Source organism: Pseudorasbora parva, chromosome 8 (assembly GCF_024679245.1).
Source record: "Pseudorasbora parva isolate DD20220531a chromosome 8, ASM2467924v1, whole genome shotgun sequence".
Taxonomy (NCBI): domain Eukaryota; kingdom Metazoa; phylum Chordata; class Actinopteri; order Cypriniformes; family Gobionidae; genus Pseudorasbora; species Pseudorasbora parva.
The window spans coordinates 30,523,515-30,541,490 of NC_090179.1; the positions used below are offsets into that span (position 1 = coordinate 30,523,515).

At 37.5% G+C, this 17,976-nt stretch overlaps 1 protein-coding gene across 1 annotated transcript; it reads left to right on the top strand.

Moving 5' to 3' along the window:
* The first annotated feature begins 1,350 nt into the window (after window positions 1-1,350).
* On the top strand, window positions 1,351-14,148 carry drd2a (dopamine receptor D2a). The gene is made up of 8 exons (XM_067450803.1): window positions 1,351-1,486; window positions 3,825-4,129; window positions 7,582-7,691; window positions 8,140-8,276; window positions 9,696-9,895; window positions 10,919-11,002; window positions 11,323-11,671; window positions 13,250-14,148. The coding sequence occupies exons 2-8, from the start codon at window positions 3,851-3,853 to the stop codon at window positions 13,435-13,437; spliced, it is 1,347 nt and encodes a 448-aa protein (XP_067306904.1). The 5' UTR covers window positions 1,351-1,486; window positions 3,825-3,850; the 3' UTR covers window positions 13,438-14,148.
* The last annotated feature ends 3,828 nt before the right edge of the window (window positions 14,149-17,976 follow it).

The following is a 17,976-nucleotide window of genomic DNA, read 5'->3' on the forward strand; positions in this document are numbered from 1 at the left end:
AGAAAAATATGGAGTTTAAAAAAACAAAGTATTAAGACATTATACTGCACTCCATAAACACAACCAAGCCTAGAAAAAAAACACGGAAACCACCCCTTTAACCACAAATGATCGGTCAGGAAATTAGCTAAATGCAAATACACTACATCAAATCCATTGCTCTCTCAGAAAAACCTCAAAGATAGAATCATGTTTTGGAAAGAATGTTGTGGAGTTTTGAATCGCAATGAAACGCGAGCTGCATGGTGTGGTGTCTTCAAAAATCTGCTGAGAAATATAATAATAAATGCAAAAGTGAAGCATGGAGGAAGAGTTGTCATTGTGTGGGGGAGTCTTTTTAGCTGCTGGTATTGGTGAGCTGCTTCAAGTGAAAATTCATTTAATGTTTGGAGTATACAGGGGAATTTTGCAGAATGGCTTGCTTCCCATAAATTAACAGTTGTTATCTAAAGAGGAATGATCAGATGTTACTTTGTAACAAGGCAATGATCCTGCCCAAGTTGCAAACACAACCAAGAAGTGAAGAGTCAGGCTCATGTTTTAGTCCAGTTTTGAACACTAGTGAATATTTAGCCTCACATTAAACTCAAACCAACTGGGAGACATTTTCAACTGCTGATCTTTTTGAAGCCATTAACACAGAAAAAAAAAAAACCTGCTGACTCTTCTAATTGTAAAAAGCTGTCTGCGAGTTTACCCACATGGTTTGAAAAGAAGACAACGGGATAGGCTACAGTATTTGTGCAATCATTGCTAATTTCCTGACCAGTGGTCTGTGATTAAAATGGTTAAGACCATTAAAAGTCTACTAAATTTTGTGCCTTGTTTGCACAGGAGCGAAAGAAAGAAAGAAAGAAAGAAAGAAAGAAAGAAAGAAAGAAAGAAAGAAAGAAAGAAAGAAAGAAAGAAAGAAAGAAAGAAAGAAAGAAAGAAAGAAAGAAAGAAAGAAAAGAAAGAAAGAAAGAAAGAAAGAGATCAGTTGCAGTGTTTTGCAAATAAAAAGAATGTTATTAAAGAATGCAAGGCTTGTATTTTATTCTCACTGATGTTTATGTAACAGCCCCGCCTCGTTTTCCAACCTTCTCAATCTTTGTTGCAGGGACTGAGATTGTCCCTCAGTGGATGCTGAAGGTTACCGCGTGCGTAAAGCGCGCGCTCAGATGCTGCTCTCACACGCGCACTGCTCACACTGCGCTTGGACTGGATATGGGTTGCTCCTACTAAGTGCAGTTTAACACCTCCACAAAACCAGGAAAGCATATTTACAGCATGTTTACCTTCTTTTAATCACCAAAATGAAATTTCCCCGTGGAAGTAGTGTTCGTGCTCGCCGGTTTCCAGTGGTTGTATCCACCCATGGAGCTGTTATTGAGACAGAAGAGAAATACAGTTACAGTCGCTCGGATGGACAAGTGTATCCGACAAGTGGATTTAAAATATAAGAAACGGAATACTTCGCTCTTTGGATGAAAGCTGCTGTTTGAAGGTACAGCACTGCATCTTCTCTCGTTTGTCAACTAGTTATTTCTGCTCATGAATAATAATGAAGCACAGTTGAGCTGCTAATGAACAGATATTCGCTGATGCCGACACTTTCAGACAAACTTTACTCCGCTGCGTGTGGAAAAACAAGCCGTTGTTTCAAACGAGTAGCCTATGTGTAAAATCGGGATGCTATCTTCTCCAATTAATTCAACCGCCGTCAAAGAGACTAAATTGCTGTAATTTCTCTCTCTCTCTCTCTCTCTCTCTCTCTCTCTCTCTCTCTCTCTCTCTCTCTCTCTCTCTCTCTCTCTCTCTCTCTCTCTCTCTCTCTCTGTGTGTGTGTGTGTGTGTGTGTGTGTGTGTGTGTGTTTGCGCGCGGGTGTTTGTAAGAGCGAAATAGAGAGATGGGGAATAAAAGGGTAAGGGAAAGGAAATAAGGATGTCTAATATAGACATTTTCACTGATGTTTTCAATGAATCTGAACTTAGAAGCGTTTAATTTTTATGTGTTATGTTAGGTTTTTATGTTTGGGACTATTAAAATTGTAGCTATTAAATGTATTTAACTACTGTCTACTTAAACTCTGCATCATTTCATAATTAGATAGATAGATAGATAGATAGATAGATAGATAGATAGATAGATAGATAGATAGATAGATAGATAGATAGATAGATAGATAGATAGATAGATAGATAGATAGATAGATAGATGAACACTAAGTATACACAGTATCACATGTTTAACATTTTAATATAAATACATATTTAGTGGTTCCTCCTGTAAAAAAATAATAATAATTCTACTGAAACAAAAAACAAAACAGCTGAATGAATGCATATGAGGCTTTCTCTGAGGATAAATGCACATCCTGATTTGAATTGAAAATCCCATTACAAACCCAATCACACATTATTATGAAAGTCCAATAGTTGATATGAGAAAGCATGAAAAAACATAATTTAGTTGAGCTGTGATGTGTGTTTCTTCCTCTGCAGGGAGTGTCAACTCTGAGACAGCTTTCATGATCAAAACTGACACTGAGAAGGCTAAAGAGGCAATTATGTGAAGAAGAAAAAAAAAACAATAAGGAGTGGTCCGTTTACACAAGAGTGGGTTACATCTGTGTTTGTAGTGTTTTTCCCCCAGCAAAATATTTTTTTTTCTACTATCATATTGAACGGTTTAAGTGACAATATTTTGCTATTGTTCAGCCTATAGCATTTGTTCATTTACATTGCACAGCTGCAGACGAGGCGTTGCTGAGACCCTGAGTTATGTTACAATCAGTGTGCTCATATATTTTCAAATCAGTGCAAATTGACCAGTGTGATGTGTTCAAATGGAATTTGCTATGTAGACGGGCACTTGTCAAAAAACTTTGATATGATAAATATACTGTATTCTATAATCTCTAGGATGATGTGTGACTTCTGTTCATCTGTGGAACACAAAATATATTTCAAGAAGAAAATAATAGTCTTTTTTGTCCATACATTGAAAGTCAATAGTGTCCAGTGTTGTTTTTGGACCCCATTGGCTTTCACTGCATAGAGCAAAAAAAAATGAAACCTATTTTTAAAATCCCCTGAACTGTCTATCTAAGCTGTCCCTTGTTCCTTTCCATATCAAAGCCATAATTACAAAATAACTTAAGAAGACAAGTAGACTTTTGTTCTGAGTTTGATATCGTTAAGAGGGCCACAATAGGTTAATTTGTCATGAAATGCAAATTAATTTCACCCATTTCCTGCTTATGGCCTATAATAAATTCAATGCTGAGCTCACACAAATTCAGCAAAATCTGCAACGAAAAACAACTGCTCACAGTGTGCTTTCCTTTTTTCTCAATTTGCAGAGACAGTGCACTACACTACAAGCCTTTTGTTGTGATATTTCATGAAACGCTCTCACCGCCCCATGTCCATTTATTACTTAGCTGATACTGCATATGTTTCTGTATGTATTCTTGGACATCGTTCAAGGGAAACAGTAGGGAGGGAGGAGACTTCTGTCCTAGTTAGTCAAGTCACATCTAGAGTTCAAACACGGGATTTCAGGGCAGCTGAGTGAACGATCACCCATAAATAAAGGATAGACTTTACACAGTGTAACACACAGCGCAAGGCCACAGCCCTGAGCTTTCTAGTGAATGCTTCTGCTCAGGTGTTCCAATAAGAAATTGATTTTTCATGGCAAAACTTTGTGGGACATGCTGTGCAGTCTGGTTGATGTGATAAGACACACCCTGGGATACAAAATGTATCTTAATGGGACTTAAAAATAAAAAAAAATACTGAATTTCTTTAATACAAAATTCTGTTGTTTTGGGTTCTAGAGTCTCAACTTGGCTTCAACCATCTGATGGAAGTCTTCACGGAGTATGCCTATAATGAGAGCTTCTTTGAAAATGGATCCCGGGACTTCAATGCCACGGAACCAGGGGGGCGGCACCAGTACAATTATTACGCCATGCTTCTCACTCTGCTCATTTTTGTCATTGTCTTCGGCAACGTGCTGGTGTGTATGGCCGTCTCTAGGGAGAAAGCCCTCCAGACCACCACCAACTACCTGATAGTCAGCCTTGCTGTGGCTGATTTGCTAGTTGCCACACTCGTAATGCCATGGGTCGTTTACCTCGAGGTAGGTTTCAGTGTGATCTGATCCTTCCTTGTTGAGAATGCTAAAATGTTTTTTAACCATGAACAGTTTGTAGTAATACGAGGACATATTATTAAATTATTTCAGATTGATTACATTGTAATTTTTCGCCATTTTCTTCATAACTCAACATCAATCTGTGCAAGAATAAACGAAGAAGAGCTGCAGGCACCAGTGTCTTAAACCTCATTCGAGCCAATCAATTTGCAGTAGCCACTAGCACATGTCTAATTCTAGAATGTCTGATCTTAGCCACGGGTTAGTAGTTATTTTCAACCAAGAGAAGCCTCCCTTGTGGTCACTGAGCTGTACATATTAGCAAAGCTCAGATTGCAAGCAAAATCCATAGGTTGAAATTTACATAAAGATCATAATCTTGACTCATGTTCTTCTTAGATTAATGCAAGAGGGCTGATTTGTGTGATTTTAAACTGAGCTCTGAACAATGAGTCAAAAGTGGCACTTCATATATTGCACAGCATTATTATAACTCACTATATCAAATTAGCTTTTTGATATATTGTGATGTGTTGTTTTTCTCTTAAAGGGCAGCTCTGAGTAACTACATTCTCAGTCAATAAATGAAAGTCATTATTTATTTAACTTGATTCATTTATACACGGAAACAGGACATTAAGTAGTGCTATTGTGAGATGGCTGAAAAAAGGAAATGGAGTCTGATTATAGGCTAAATAAAAATTGCTGTTGATGCGTTGCTATATGAAAGTCCTCCATATTGTTGTTATTATTAGGACAGATGAGATCATCATTCCAAAAGATGTATTTCATAAACAACTTTAAAATATCTTCAGAATATGATGAAAATGTCTCATGAAAAATAACCTAATTATGCTAGCAGGAAATGACCAAATTAATCAAGTGCTTTAGCTTAGCTGCAGGGTTGAGCATAGTGCAGTTTGTGTGTGTGTCCATTTTTAGTTCATTAATATGAATTTGCATTGAATTGGCCTATCCACTGTATGCTGAATTTGAATAATAATGGCAGAAGGAATTTACATACACAACACAATCAAACAAAGGATTTCAACAAAAAAAAAATCAAGTTATTAGACATACACTAGTGCTACAATGTCCCAGCCTAGAAATCTAAACGCACCCTAGCGACAGCAAATCTAATCTGCCGTGAGTGTAGTCTAGCAACCCTCAATAGACTTCTGAGCTGGAAAAAACAAACTCTGGTCAGGCCAATCACATCGTGTATAGAGTCGGAGGGCGGGGCTTAACTTAATGACGGCAGAGTGGCAGAGGTTCCGTGTGCTAAAAAAGCTGGCGAACGGCGGTCTTTCGAATCAGCATTGGCCATGACTCTGGAAGACTTGGAGTTCAGGTTTTCTTTGAGAAAAGAACGACACTGAAGTCATTCTTAAAAAGGGATGATGTGTTCGAAGTTTTGCCGACCGAATACGGCAAAAGGTGAATCTGTCATCTAGCTCCACTTCACCTTTGTTGCTCTGGTTGGTTGTAGCGCTATCCAATTGCGTTCAAAGGGAGTTTGTAAGACAACCATTTATCCCGCCCCTCGGATTGGCCTGTCAATGGTGAGTTCCCAGACCATGTTGGTCTGGCTTGTCGGGCTAACAATGTCCACCACATTGTTTTTAGGCTTTAGATCCAAATTTGAATCTACTGATTATATAAACATCACATTAATATTGAGTAGTTTACAGTTAACAAAAATATCTGTTTCCTCCAAAAACTAAAGGATCAAAAAACAAAACAAAACAAAAAAAAAAATCTAAAGAATCAACATCTTTGAATCTCATTAGTGGTGTTTTATTCCTGAATGAATCAGTGGGGTTTATAGCCTGACAAGCCAGACCCACATCAAGATGTTTGGTCTGGGAACTCACCATAGACAGGGCTCAATCCGAGGGGCGGGATAAACGGTTGTCTTTCAAACTTCCTCTGCACGCGATAGGATAGCGCTACCACCAACCAGAGCAACATGAAGCGGAGCTAGTTGATAGATTAAACATTTGCCGTATCCGTTCGGCAAAACTCTGAACACATCTTCCCTTCTTAAGAATGACTTCAGTGCCGTTCTTTGTTCTTTTCTCAGAGAAAAGCTTAACTCCAAGTCTTCCAGAGTCGCGGTCAAAGCTGATTCGAAAGACAGCCGTTCGCCAGTTTCTGTGCTTACTAGTAACACGCAAACGCAACTCGGCCGTCATTATGTTAAGCCCCGCCCACCGACTCTATACACGATGTGATTGGCCTGACCAGAGTTTGTTTTTTACCGCTCAGAAGTGTATTGAGAGAGTTGCTAGACGACACTCGAGGCATATTAGATTTGCTGCCACTAGAGTGCGTCTAGATTTCTAGGCTATGGGGTTTAATGAATCGTTTGAATTGATTTAAAGACTAACTCATTGAGTCATTTGTCACCACCTACTGGCAGAAATAACGATGATCGCATAACGATGTAACTGGGAGGCATTATAAAAGAAATATACATCTGACATTCTGATATCAGTTTGTTTATATATCAGTTGAATACATTTCCATCCTTCCATTCTCCAAACCGTGTGTCCTTTGTAGGGTCACAGGGATGCTGAATACATTATACTCTATTTAAATATTTTCTCCTTAAATTCTAGAATTTAATTGGAATTTAAATGCATCCTGAATGCCACAAAACTCTTTCGGTGCACAGCAATTTAAAAAGTTTCTATTTCTCTCCTGACTCCATGATTATTGAGCGGACCCCCACCTCTCTCTCTCTCTCTCTCTCTCTCTCTCTCTCTCTCTCTCTCTCTCTCTCTCTCTCTCTCTCTCTCTCTCTCTCTCTCTCTCTCTCTCTCTCTCTCTCTATTAGTGCAAGGACATGTTTTGATCACTAGCAATGTCTGAGAATGATAGCGGTGAGGCTCATTTCATTTGAGTTTAGAGATATGGTGATGAACTGATTCCGGCAACTCACAGCCGCTTTCATTAGAGGTGTCAAATAATTCTTTAATCAATGACAGCGATGCAAACTCCAGAGGCAGGAACCTAAGACCATCAAGCGCTTTCTGAGTCCCTCGGCCTGCCTGAGGACACACATTAATCAGAGGAGGCTCAGAAAGCTCTGCCAGCCAGGAGATGCAAACGGTGGATGAGGCTGACCTGTGCTATATTGCTTCTCTCTGCCAGTTTTATCGAGTAAACCAGAGAAAATGCCAATATTTTATTACTTTAAACATTATTATAGTGGCTGAAGGTGTTGCAAATCGACTCCCAGACTTTCAGACGAGTGAAGCAAGTGGTTATGGTGTTACCTTGGATATTTATAACCTAAAGATATAAGTAATATGCATCACTTCTGGCAAGTGACTCACTCTTGTACATTCACATGTAAACAGTGTAAGTTTGCATTCAAATGTAATGTTCTCGAAATAAGCATAGTGTTTAGTTATCCGTGTCTGTCCTCCTAGGTGGTGGGAGAGTGGCGGTTCAGCACAATCCATTGTGACATCTTTGTCACCCTGGATGTGATGATGTGTACAGCAAGCATACTCAATCTATGTGCCATCAGTATCGACAGGTATGTGCACTGCCAGCCATTACAAGAGTCGTCTAATGCTGACCAAGACATCATTTGGTTATGCAGCTCAAAAGAGGGACCAACTAAGCTTTTACACACCTGAAAAAAACCAGACTTGTTGTTGACGTTGTTGTTATATATAGACAACGACAATTTCATTGTACATTGTCACTTACATGAGCTCAGAATAGTAAGGAATACTTGTTAGATCAATAGCGCTTCTTACTAAACCTCTCTATTTATATATCCAGCAAGTAATCAGATAGTAGAAAGAAAGAATAGAATGGATTGCAGAGGTCGTGGAAAGCACCAATATGTAGTGCTATACATCACAGGTCACATGGTTACAGATATTTTAGGAAAATCATGTCCAGAGACACGAAAGAATATGAAACAGGTCGGATTAAAACAACAATGAATCAATTTTTGCCTGTTTTATCTCCCACAGATACACAGCTGTAGCCATGCCTATGTTATACAACACACGCTACAGCTCCAAGAGGAGGGTCACAGTCATGATTTCTGTCGTCTGGATTCTGTCTTTTGCAATATCGTGTCCACTGCTGTTTGGACTCAATAATACCGGTAAATATGGGGAAAGAATGTTCACTTTACCTGGACTGGGAGATTCAAAAGTTTGGGATCAGTAAGAAATTTAAAACTTTATTCTGTAAGGATGCATCACACATTTTTATAATATTACAAAAGCTTATAATTTGAAAAAATCTGGGTTGTTTTTTACATTCTATTGCTCAAAGAATCCTGAAAAAGTATATGATAATGACACTGAAGCTTTGACATTACTGAAATAAAAATCAATTGCAATTTAAATACATTCCAACTATAATATTACACAATATTACAGTATTTTTGATCAAATAAATGCAGCCTTGGGGAACATTAAAATCTTACCTTCCCTAAACTTTAGAACAGAAGTGTACGTTTAAACTTCGTAATCACATGATTAATTCATGTAATTAATTTATGCGTCTGAGCAATGACTTTAAATGAAGACAAAGACATTCAATTATCGTGGAAGACAGGTAAATAATTGAATAGACACTATATTGAATAGGCTATATCTGTAAGTTTATTTTCTACTGTGAGTTACTTTCCACTTTGCAGCATTTTATATGCATTATTACTCTACCCTATTAATAACCATAAGGAATATGAGAGCTAAACTCTGTGCAAGTGGATCACCTTGTCTTAAGCTTGAAATAATGGCTTCTACTAGAAATATTATTATGGTACAATGTAACAGCTTGCACTGAAGAGTATTAGTGTCATTATCTTGCATGCACAATAGTGTTAGGGGCAGCTAAAATAAGTTAGGTCAACGCTTCATTTGAAAGTTATATTAGAGGAAGTAATATCATCAGCATTCTTCTGCTTGACTGCTTGTAGTGGGAGGATGGGGGTCAGGTACTCGTGGGCATGAACAAAACAAAACACACTTGTGTGTGTGTGTGTGTGTGTGTGTGTGTGTGTGTGTGTGTGTGTGTGTGTGTGTGTGTGTGTGTGTGTGTGTGTGTGTGTGTGTGTGTGTGTGTGTGTGTTTGTGTGTGTGTGTGTGTGCGCGCGCGCACGCGTGTTTTTGTGACATATGAGGACACAAAAATGACATGGGTATGACATAGGTATTACAAGGAGAGGGTGACATGAGGACTTTGGCCATGTCCCCACTTTTCAAAAGGCTTATAAATCATACAGGATGAGTTTTTTAGAGAAAGTAAAAATGAAGAATGTTTCCTGTGATGGGTAGGTTTAGGGGTAGGGGCAGTGTAAGGGGATAGAAAATATGGTTTGTACAGTATAAAATACATTAAGTCTATGGAATGTCCCCATATGTCACAAAAACAAACATGTGTGTGTGTGTATATATATATATATATATATATATATATATATATATATATATATATATATATATATATATAAATACTTAGAAAATGTTTGGCATCTTCTTAAATAGCTAATTTTCGTTGCATTTTTCTGTTACAGACACCCATGATGATGCCCTGTGTGTTATCGCAAACCCTGCCTTTGTAGTGTACTCCTCCATCGTATCCTTCTACGTTCCTTTCATAATAACGCTGCTAGTATATGTGCAGATCTACGTGGTACTGCGAAAGAGACGGAAACGTGTCAACACTAAACGTACATGCCCAGTTACGGACATAGATATGAGCTCGACTATAAAGGTGAGAACAGCTGTTTGATGACGACTTGTGAAAGTTTCTACTTACTTGGCACTCCAGTATATATTAGTGAATTGGGATTGTTAAAAACCTGCAGTGTCAATGAATTTCATCAGCAGTAATTCATCAGCACTGTATTTCCCATTAGCAGTATATCAGTAATGAGCAGTTGTATGGTATGTTAGGCTGTGCATCTGTGATCATATCGCGTCTAGAATGACATTTTTTGGTTGTTGTTGCTTGTATTGATTTTCCGACATATGGCAAATCAATGCAGGAAACGGCCGCTGCTTCAAATCATTGTGTTATTATAATTCATTGTTAGTCTTTGCATTTTTTAAACAGAGCAGCAACATCCAAGCTTCTCTATGGAGTGCATGCCACAGTAGAATAAATTCAATATAGCATTATTCAAAGAAAGTGATAGCTTATCTATCCATCCTAAGCTTCTTCAAGGGCATCAGTGCATTATTGAGAGCCATTTGTGTTTAGGGAGCTCTCAAACAGTGTTCTGACGGCATAAGTAAACATTGCATCTCCTATCAGTGGTGTGTCACTGCTGTGACTCCTCCAAAGCATTCTGATGTGAAAACAGGCTTTAGATCAACATCATGTTTTTTTCAGGAATGCTTTCATTTTGAAGTGCAAAACTCATCCATATCCATCTATATAACAAGTGTCTTGTTTTCAAAACACGGAACTTTTGGATTTAGATTTGACACATCTGCATCCAAAATGAATGCTTTGTAGACCGAGAATGCAAAGCTTTTGCAGTGCCGAGCAGGTAATTTAAAATGTTAAAGGATTTGGAAACTTTTCCTGCACATTACCTATAAACATGATCTATAAGCTGACATGTGCAAAAAAATATTGCTGTAGCCGAATGGAATTACCAACCTTGGAGTTGTATGTTCCTCCGATTTTTATAATTGCAAATAAATTTAAACCTAACCTGGGGCAGGACAACTAATTCCTTTCTGGTCTAAATCTGTCAAAACAGTCTGGTGTTTCTTCTGTGTGTTTCAGAAATGCACTCACCCTGATGATGTGAAACTGTGCACTGTGATCGTCAAGTCCAGCGGGAATTTTCCTGTAAACAACAAAAACGTGGTACAGCCAATTTTTCACTCTTGCTTTCAAAATATCGCTCTCACAGGATTTTTGAGCCGCTGTTTATCGTATCCACCAGTAGCATTATTAATCATAGATGACATTTGAGAAATTACAATGTGTCAGCAAATATTTAATGTTAATCTTTGCACCTAAAGTCTACTGTATATAACGTTATATTGACTGAAACAATAAAGAGGTTGTTTGAAAGAGTAAACCATTTTTTATTTTATTTTTTGTGGATTTGTTCCCTTTTATATCAAGACTTGATCATGTGCGCTTCAGCTAAAATGACTTATTTTTCACCTCTTTTTTGTTAGATCTTCATAAAGGAGGTGGTAAACAATGGGGATGACATCCAAATGGATGAGATCACAAATTTAAACCCTCAGAGACAGAAGAAGCAGGATCAGTCTGCTGCAGGTCAACAACACAGCAGGCTGGTTAGCTCTAATGTAAGAGAGACAGACATATCACCCTCATTGCCTGAAGCTGGTGTCAAACCTGAAAGAAATGGCAACACAAGTAATATCACAAAAGGGGCTAAAGCATTTGAGATCCAGGTCTCCCCCACTGGCAAAACACAGACATCAGTCAAAACTCTTAACAAACGCAAAATCTCCCAGCAGAAGGAGAAGAAGGCCACTCAGATGTTAGCTATTGTCCTTGGTAAGTGTGTGTGATGTCATTTGATCTTAAAATACTTTAAAGGGGATGTATTATGCATATTTTAACAAGATGTGATATAAGTCTCAGGTGTCCTCCGAATGTGTGAAGTTTCAGCTCAAAATACCCCACAGATCATTTATTATACCATGTTGTGAATGCCCATTTTTGCTTGTAAAGTTTAAACTATGTGACTGTGGCATTTTGGGGAAAAAAAATGTGCTCTTTATTTGATCACCACCAAAGACTTTAGATATAGAAAAACTGTGCACTAAAGTTACTTATGAATGGGAGAAAGTAAAATGCAATAGTGCAATATGGCGGAATAATTCCCACCCTTCTAAATAAAATTTGGTATCAATCAATTGGTAAAGTCATCGCATCACTGCAAGTGTCATAGAGTGCAACAGTAAAAACTCCCTTAATTTTCTCTAAATGAATTTGAATGCTAACTTATAAACCTTTAAAGACAGACCTAAGATTTTTAACTTCAGCCATCAGCCCATGTTATTTCAGCTTATTTATAAAAATATTCGTGTTTAACAGAAGAATTCTTGGTGAAAAGATACGACATTACCCATTATGCTGTACAGAATCAGACAGTAAAAAAATCAGCGCTAAAAGATCTTGTTAGCGCCACCCTCCCATGAAGCACTGAGAATGTTGTAATCAAGTAAATCTCTCTACAATCTCTAAATACTGAAACGTTTGTATATATACACACATATACACTATATTACCAAAAGTTTTGGGACGCCTGCCTTTACATGCACATGAACTTTAATGGCATCCCATTCTTAATCCATAGGGTTTAATATGGAGTTGGCCCACCCTTTGCAGTTATAACATCTTAAACTCTTCTGGGAAGGCTTTTCACAAGGTTTAGGAGTGTGTTTATGGGAATAGTTAACCATGCTTCTAGAAGCGCATCTATGAGGTCAGGCAGTGATTTTGGGCAAGAATGCTTGGTTCGCAGTCAATGCTATAATTCATCCCAAAGGTGTTCTATCAGGTTGGAATCAGTCATGTTGGAACAGGAAGGCCCCATCCCCAAACTGTTCCCACAAAGTTGGGAGTATGAAATTGCCCAAAAGCTAAGAACTAAGGGTCCAAACCCAACTCCTGAAAAACAACCCCACACCATAATCCCCTCTCAAACAAACTTTACATGTGGCACAATGCAGTCAGGCAAGTACTGTTATCCTGGCAGCTGCCAAACCAAAACTCGACTCGGATTTCCAGAAACTGAGATGCCAAAGAGATGGTGCCAAAGAGGCAAAACTGTAGTAGTTTATATATATATATATATATATATATATATATATATATATATATATATATATATATATATATATATATATATATATATATATATATATATATATATATATATATATATATATATATATATATATATATATATATATATATATATATATTTAGGGAGCTACACAATATTAAAAATAAAATAAAACCATGTGTCTGCAAAACCCCTGAAGGAAACTTTTTGAACATGTTTTCAATTCTTAACATTACCCACCCAAATATTTTAATCAACATCTTTGTCTGCTTTATTTTCAGGTGTATTTATTATCTGCTGGCTGCCGTTCTTCATCACACACATTGTGAACACTTACTGGCAAGTCCCTCCTGAACTCTACACCGCCTTTACGTGGTTGGGCTATGTCAACAGTGCAGTAAATCCCATCATATACACCACTTTCAACATTGAATTTCGCAAAGCTTTTATTAAGATTCTACACTGTTGAGAGAGAACTCACTTCAATGGAGCAGAAGGGATGGAAAAATACCTCATCTGCAGTGGACACACTGTAAAACTTTATTTAACAAATCAGATTCCATGTGGACTATGGCTTGGAGGCTACATCTCTTGCATTTCACTGAGATTAAAACTAAAGGAATGTATATAAATGGTCTGTATTATAAAAATTATTTTGTTCGAAGATCATATTGCCCAAAAAAGAAAAGAAACATGCATATAAAAACCCTGAGGGAAATGGGGCTTTTTGAGCAGTATCTACAGCACAGACAAAAAAAATCTTGTTTGGAATACTACTTCAAGCAATGCCTTTGCCTAGCTGTTCGTCAGTATTATTTTTATTGATTTGATTATTTGTTCAAAACCTAAATGCAGCTACAGTAGGTGGAAATTTTGGTAGTAAAAATGCTTTCTAGTAGCCAATATGCATTGCATGGAGGTTGTAATTTCTTTCTATTGAAAAGCTTATTTATGCCAGTCGTGTCTGCAACATTATCCCACATAACATTTATAATATGTTTGTTAGATGTTCTCTCAGCAAATAACAGCAAGCAGAAACCTTAATACATTCAGCCAGGTCAAACTGTAATTTCTGTACAAATATCAAAGCATTTGTACCACGCCTACAGCAAAGTGGATTTAACATTTTAAAAAAGAAAAGTGTTTCATTTCAGTAAAATGCTAAGATTTTCAAACACAACTGTGACCGTTATTTGTCAACCATTTCGGTTCCTTTTTTGCCCTTGTGGAAGATAAGATAATACTGACGGATTGAAAAGGGAGAATAAGGATGAACTGCATGCAGTCGCTGAAGATTGGTTTGTGTGGATGGATGAGAGCAAATGTGTCAGCAAAATGAGCGTAAATTTAATTTAAGGTTCCATTTGACTATTTATTATGTTTCTATATGTAGCTTTTCATGCTTTATATGACACACCTTGAATGTGATGGGCCTGCCATTGCAATGTAATGCATGTTCTCATGAGATGTATGTTGCACAATGATATAGGCTTATATGAATAAAGTAATTGTGCACTGCCGGTTTACCGTATCGTGACAGATGTTTTAGTGATATAAAGCTACAATATCTGCTATCCAATATCAAAATCTTTGTTTGTTCATCATCGTAAACCTTGTGAGAACTCCGGCGAAAGACTTTCCTGCGAACATTATGGAGTAAAAGAACACTGGAGCCTAAACAAAGTTCCTCTCTTGCCTGAGGGTTGACTCAAAAGATGTGGCACAGAACGTTTGATATGAATGCATCTTCTGTGGACAACAATGACATTAGCCCCATGGCAACCATCTGTGGACACAGCTGATGATCAACACTCCTTTTTTGTTGGCTATGCACACACCACTACACTGCTAAACTCAGGGCTACACAAACTTTTAGTTCAGAGGCACAGATTACAGTCGTGCTCAAAAGTTTACACACCCCTTGCGGAATCTGTGAAAATGTGAATAATTTTGACAAAATAAGAGGGATCATAAAAAACGTATGTTATTTTTTATTTAGTACTGTCCTGAATAAGATTTATTCTGAATAAGAATAAAGTCATGATAAGACTTTACATGACAGTTGTTTACATAAAAAAGCTAATTGTAATTTATAAAAATTACCCAGTTCAAAAGTTTGATTCTTAATACTGTGCTGTTACATGGATGATCCACAACATTTTGTTTTTGCTCTGTGATGGTTGTTCTGGAGTCCCAAAAGTACAATTTTGACATCATCCTGTTCAGAACTTTTCACCCCTGGCTCTTAATGCATTGTGTTTCCTTCTGTAGAATCAGTGAATGTTTGATCCTTTTTTAATAGTTGTGTTTGAGTCATACAGTCACTGCTGGAAAAGTTTTAAATTTGCAAAAATGTGGACTATATGTAAATATTTGTTATGTAAAATATCTTAACAAAAAAATAACATGCATTTTGTATGATCCCTCTTATTTTGTTAAAATAATTACCATTTTGCAGATTCTGCGAGGTGTATGTAAACGTTTGAGCATGACTAAGAAATCAAAATCCTTGGAAACGATGTTAAAGTCCAAAGCCCTTAACCAGCCCACAACCAGCCTGAGCCGTGACGTCAAAATAAAGAAAGAGAAAAATATCCATTGCATTCTTTTAAAAGCTTTCATAAAGCCTTCTGAATGACTGCCAATGGAGAAACATTATAGTGCAGTTACACAATCTACCAGAGGATAACTGTACTGTATATAACGATTTCAATAACGATTCTCCACTTTTTTAACATTTTCCACTTTTAAATCCTTTTAGAATTAAGTGTAAGTGCATCACAAAAAAAAATATGTCAATGTAAGTTACAGGGACACGTTATAAATGGTCACCATGCATTGATTGTGAAAAACAAATCACTGTCAGAACTCTCACGGTCATCTGTATAGACATGCATTGAAGGCCTTATGATGAGATTACATCTGTGGTGCTTGACCCTCAACGACGGGGGGGGGGGGGAGGGGGGGGGTGTAGGGCAGTAGTCATTCATTGTACATTTCTAAAAAAAAAAAAATCTACCAAGTACATTTTTCACCACTTGCATTCCGATCATGCGGATGGATGTGGACGTGCTGCACATGAAGGATTTTGCTCTGACGAATGAAGAACACTTTAACTCCACACTTGACTTTTCAATAGAAACTGATTAAGAACTTAAACTTTTTCAAGCCTCATTAGCTGACTAAATTACCTATTAAAAATAGCTTCAGCTTGGTAAATTGCACTAAATATTCCTGGATGGAAACTACGACATTCCGTGTAAAAAAAAATCACGAATCTGGACAGTTTCTAATGAACTAAATTGCTCCTTTGACACCCTGCAATCAAGTCTACTTTTCTTGAAGAAGCAAAGCAAAGACAGGTTTCATGAAGGAGGGAAAGGAAAGGGTCACGTGGGTAGGAAATTCATTAATTTTGGAAATGTGAAAAGTGACAGAAAGTAAGAAGGGAGGAAGGGAAACAATTATGATTCACTTGAAGCTATTCTAAAAACAGCAGAAAATGTAAAATACTCTTTCCTAATTCAAGCATGTACAGCATGTTTTGGATTAATGTGTCTCTTCAACACGTGTTGGGCTGAGAAATGACTTCTGAAAGCAAGTAGAGAGAAAGAGAGCGAGAGAAAAGGAGGGAGGGGGTGTGTGAGGGCTCCCAAAGCGCTGAAGCTATAATCACATGCTTGGCACGGTTACCCCCCACCCCCCCTATGAGCCCAACTAAAGAGAATTAATCTGGACCAGCTGAGCCACAGGCAGGTGCTGTGTTTGTTTTTCCGATGTGTTAATAAGAGTGCTCCTGCTGCTCACTGGACCATACGCCACACACTCCAGCCAGTCAAGCCACATAGCTCTGATTCATTTAACAGGGCAATGCTGTCAGGAATTGCAAATAGAAGTCATTTGTCCACACAATTATGTAATTATTTGAGGAAATAGCATTGAACCGAGGCTCTCCTATCCCTTCGGCTCAACGTAAAACCTTGTTATGATTTAAAAGGAATTTTGATTGAATACAGCCACCACAATTACTTTCATTTTTATAAGTAAACACATTTCTATTAAAGCACTTAACAGGAAAGTAGGCTACATGTAGGCCTAATCACCTCAGTAGGGTAAGATGGGGGAAGACGCTCCCCTTAAGAATGATGTGCATTTACTCAACCCATTCTCACTCCCAAGGCGTCAAAAACCGAAGCATGGTCAAGTGCCTTCTGCATCACAATAAAGACGCTAAAAATGCCCCAAGGCGTCATTGTAACTGGCGCTTTATGTTCATTCTTAATGTCATCGGCCCGGAAAGAAAATGTAGCTGATACATTAAAGCAATGGATACATTCTTTCAGCTGAGACACTTCAGATGCACAATGTTCGCCATGATGGTTTTAAGTTGCTTGAAATGTGATTGGAATCAGTTTAAAAAGCAGTGTGCAGTGTCAACATGTGCAGCACAAGTCTGTCATAGGCTACATAAAATGATAACAAGAACATTATAATTGTGTGCTTAGGACATGCATGGCTTTTAATGGTGAGACTTTTATTTTTGTTATCCGGCTTTCGAAGATGATCTAAATTGGGATTTAGACACAGAGGCAAATATCTCTGTTATATCAACTTTCAAATATAAAGAATTATCGTTGTTACATCAGCCAAATTTTTCGTAATGTGTTAAATGTCCTACCACTGGGGTAAGATGGGACAGGTGTCCATTATTATCAAATAGGGGGGGTGGGCTTTGATATTCAGCCCAATACACAGATCACAATTTTTGGAGACACTAAATCTAAGGAATGTTAATATTCAGATGAAATGATAGAAAATTAAGATAAACTTAGCCATTCATTAAATGTGTTGACTTACGATTTTGTAGCGCCTAGGCCTACTGGTCAAGAGAAAAAAAAGAGAGGGGGTTGTCTTATCCTGCTGCAAACTTACAATGTTAATACATTTCATAAAACATTTTTTTTATATATATATATAGCAAATTCAATAAATGTTGTTTTAACGCTCT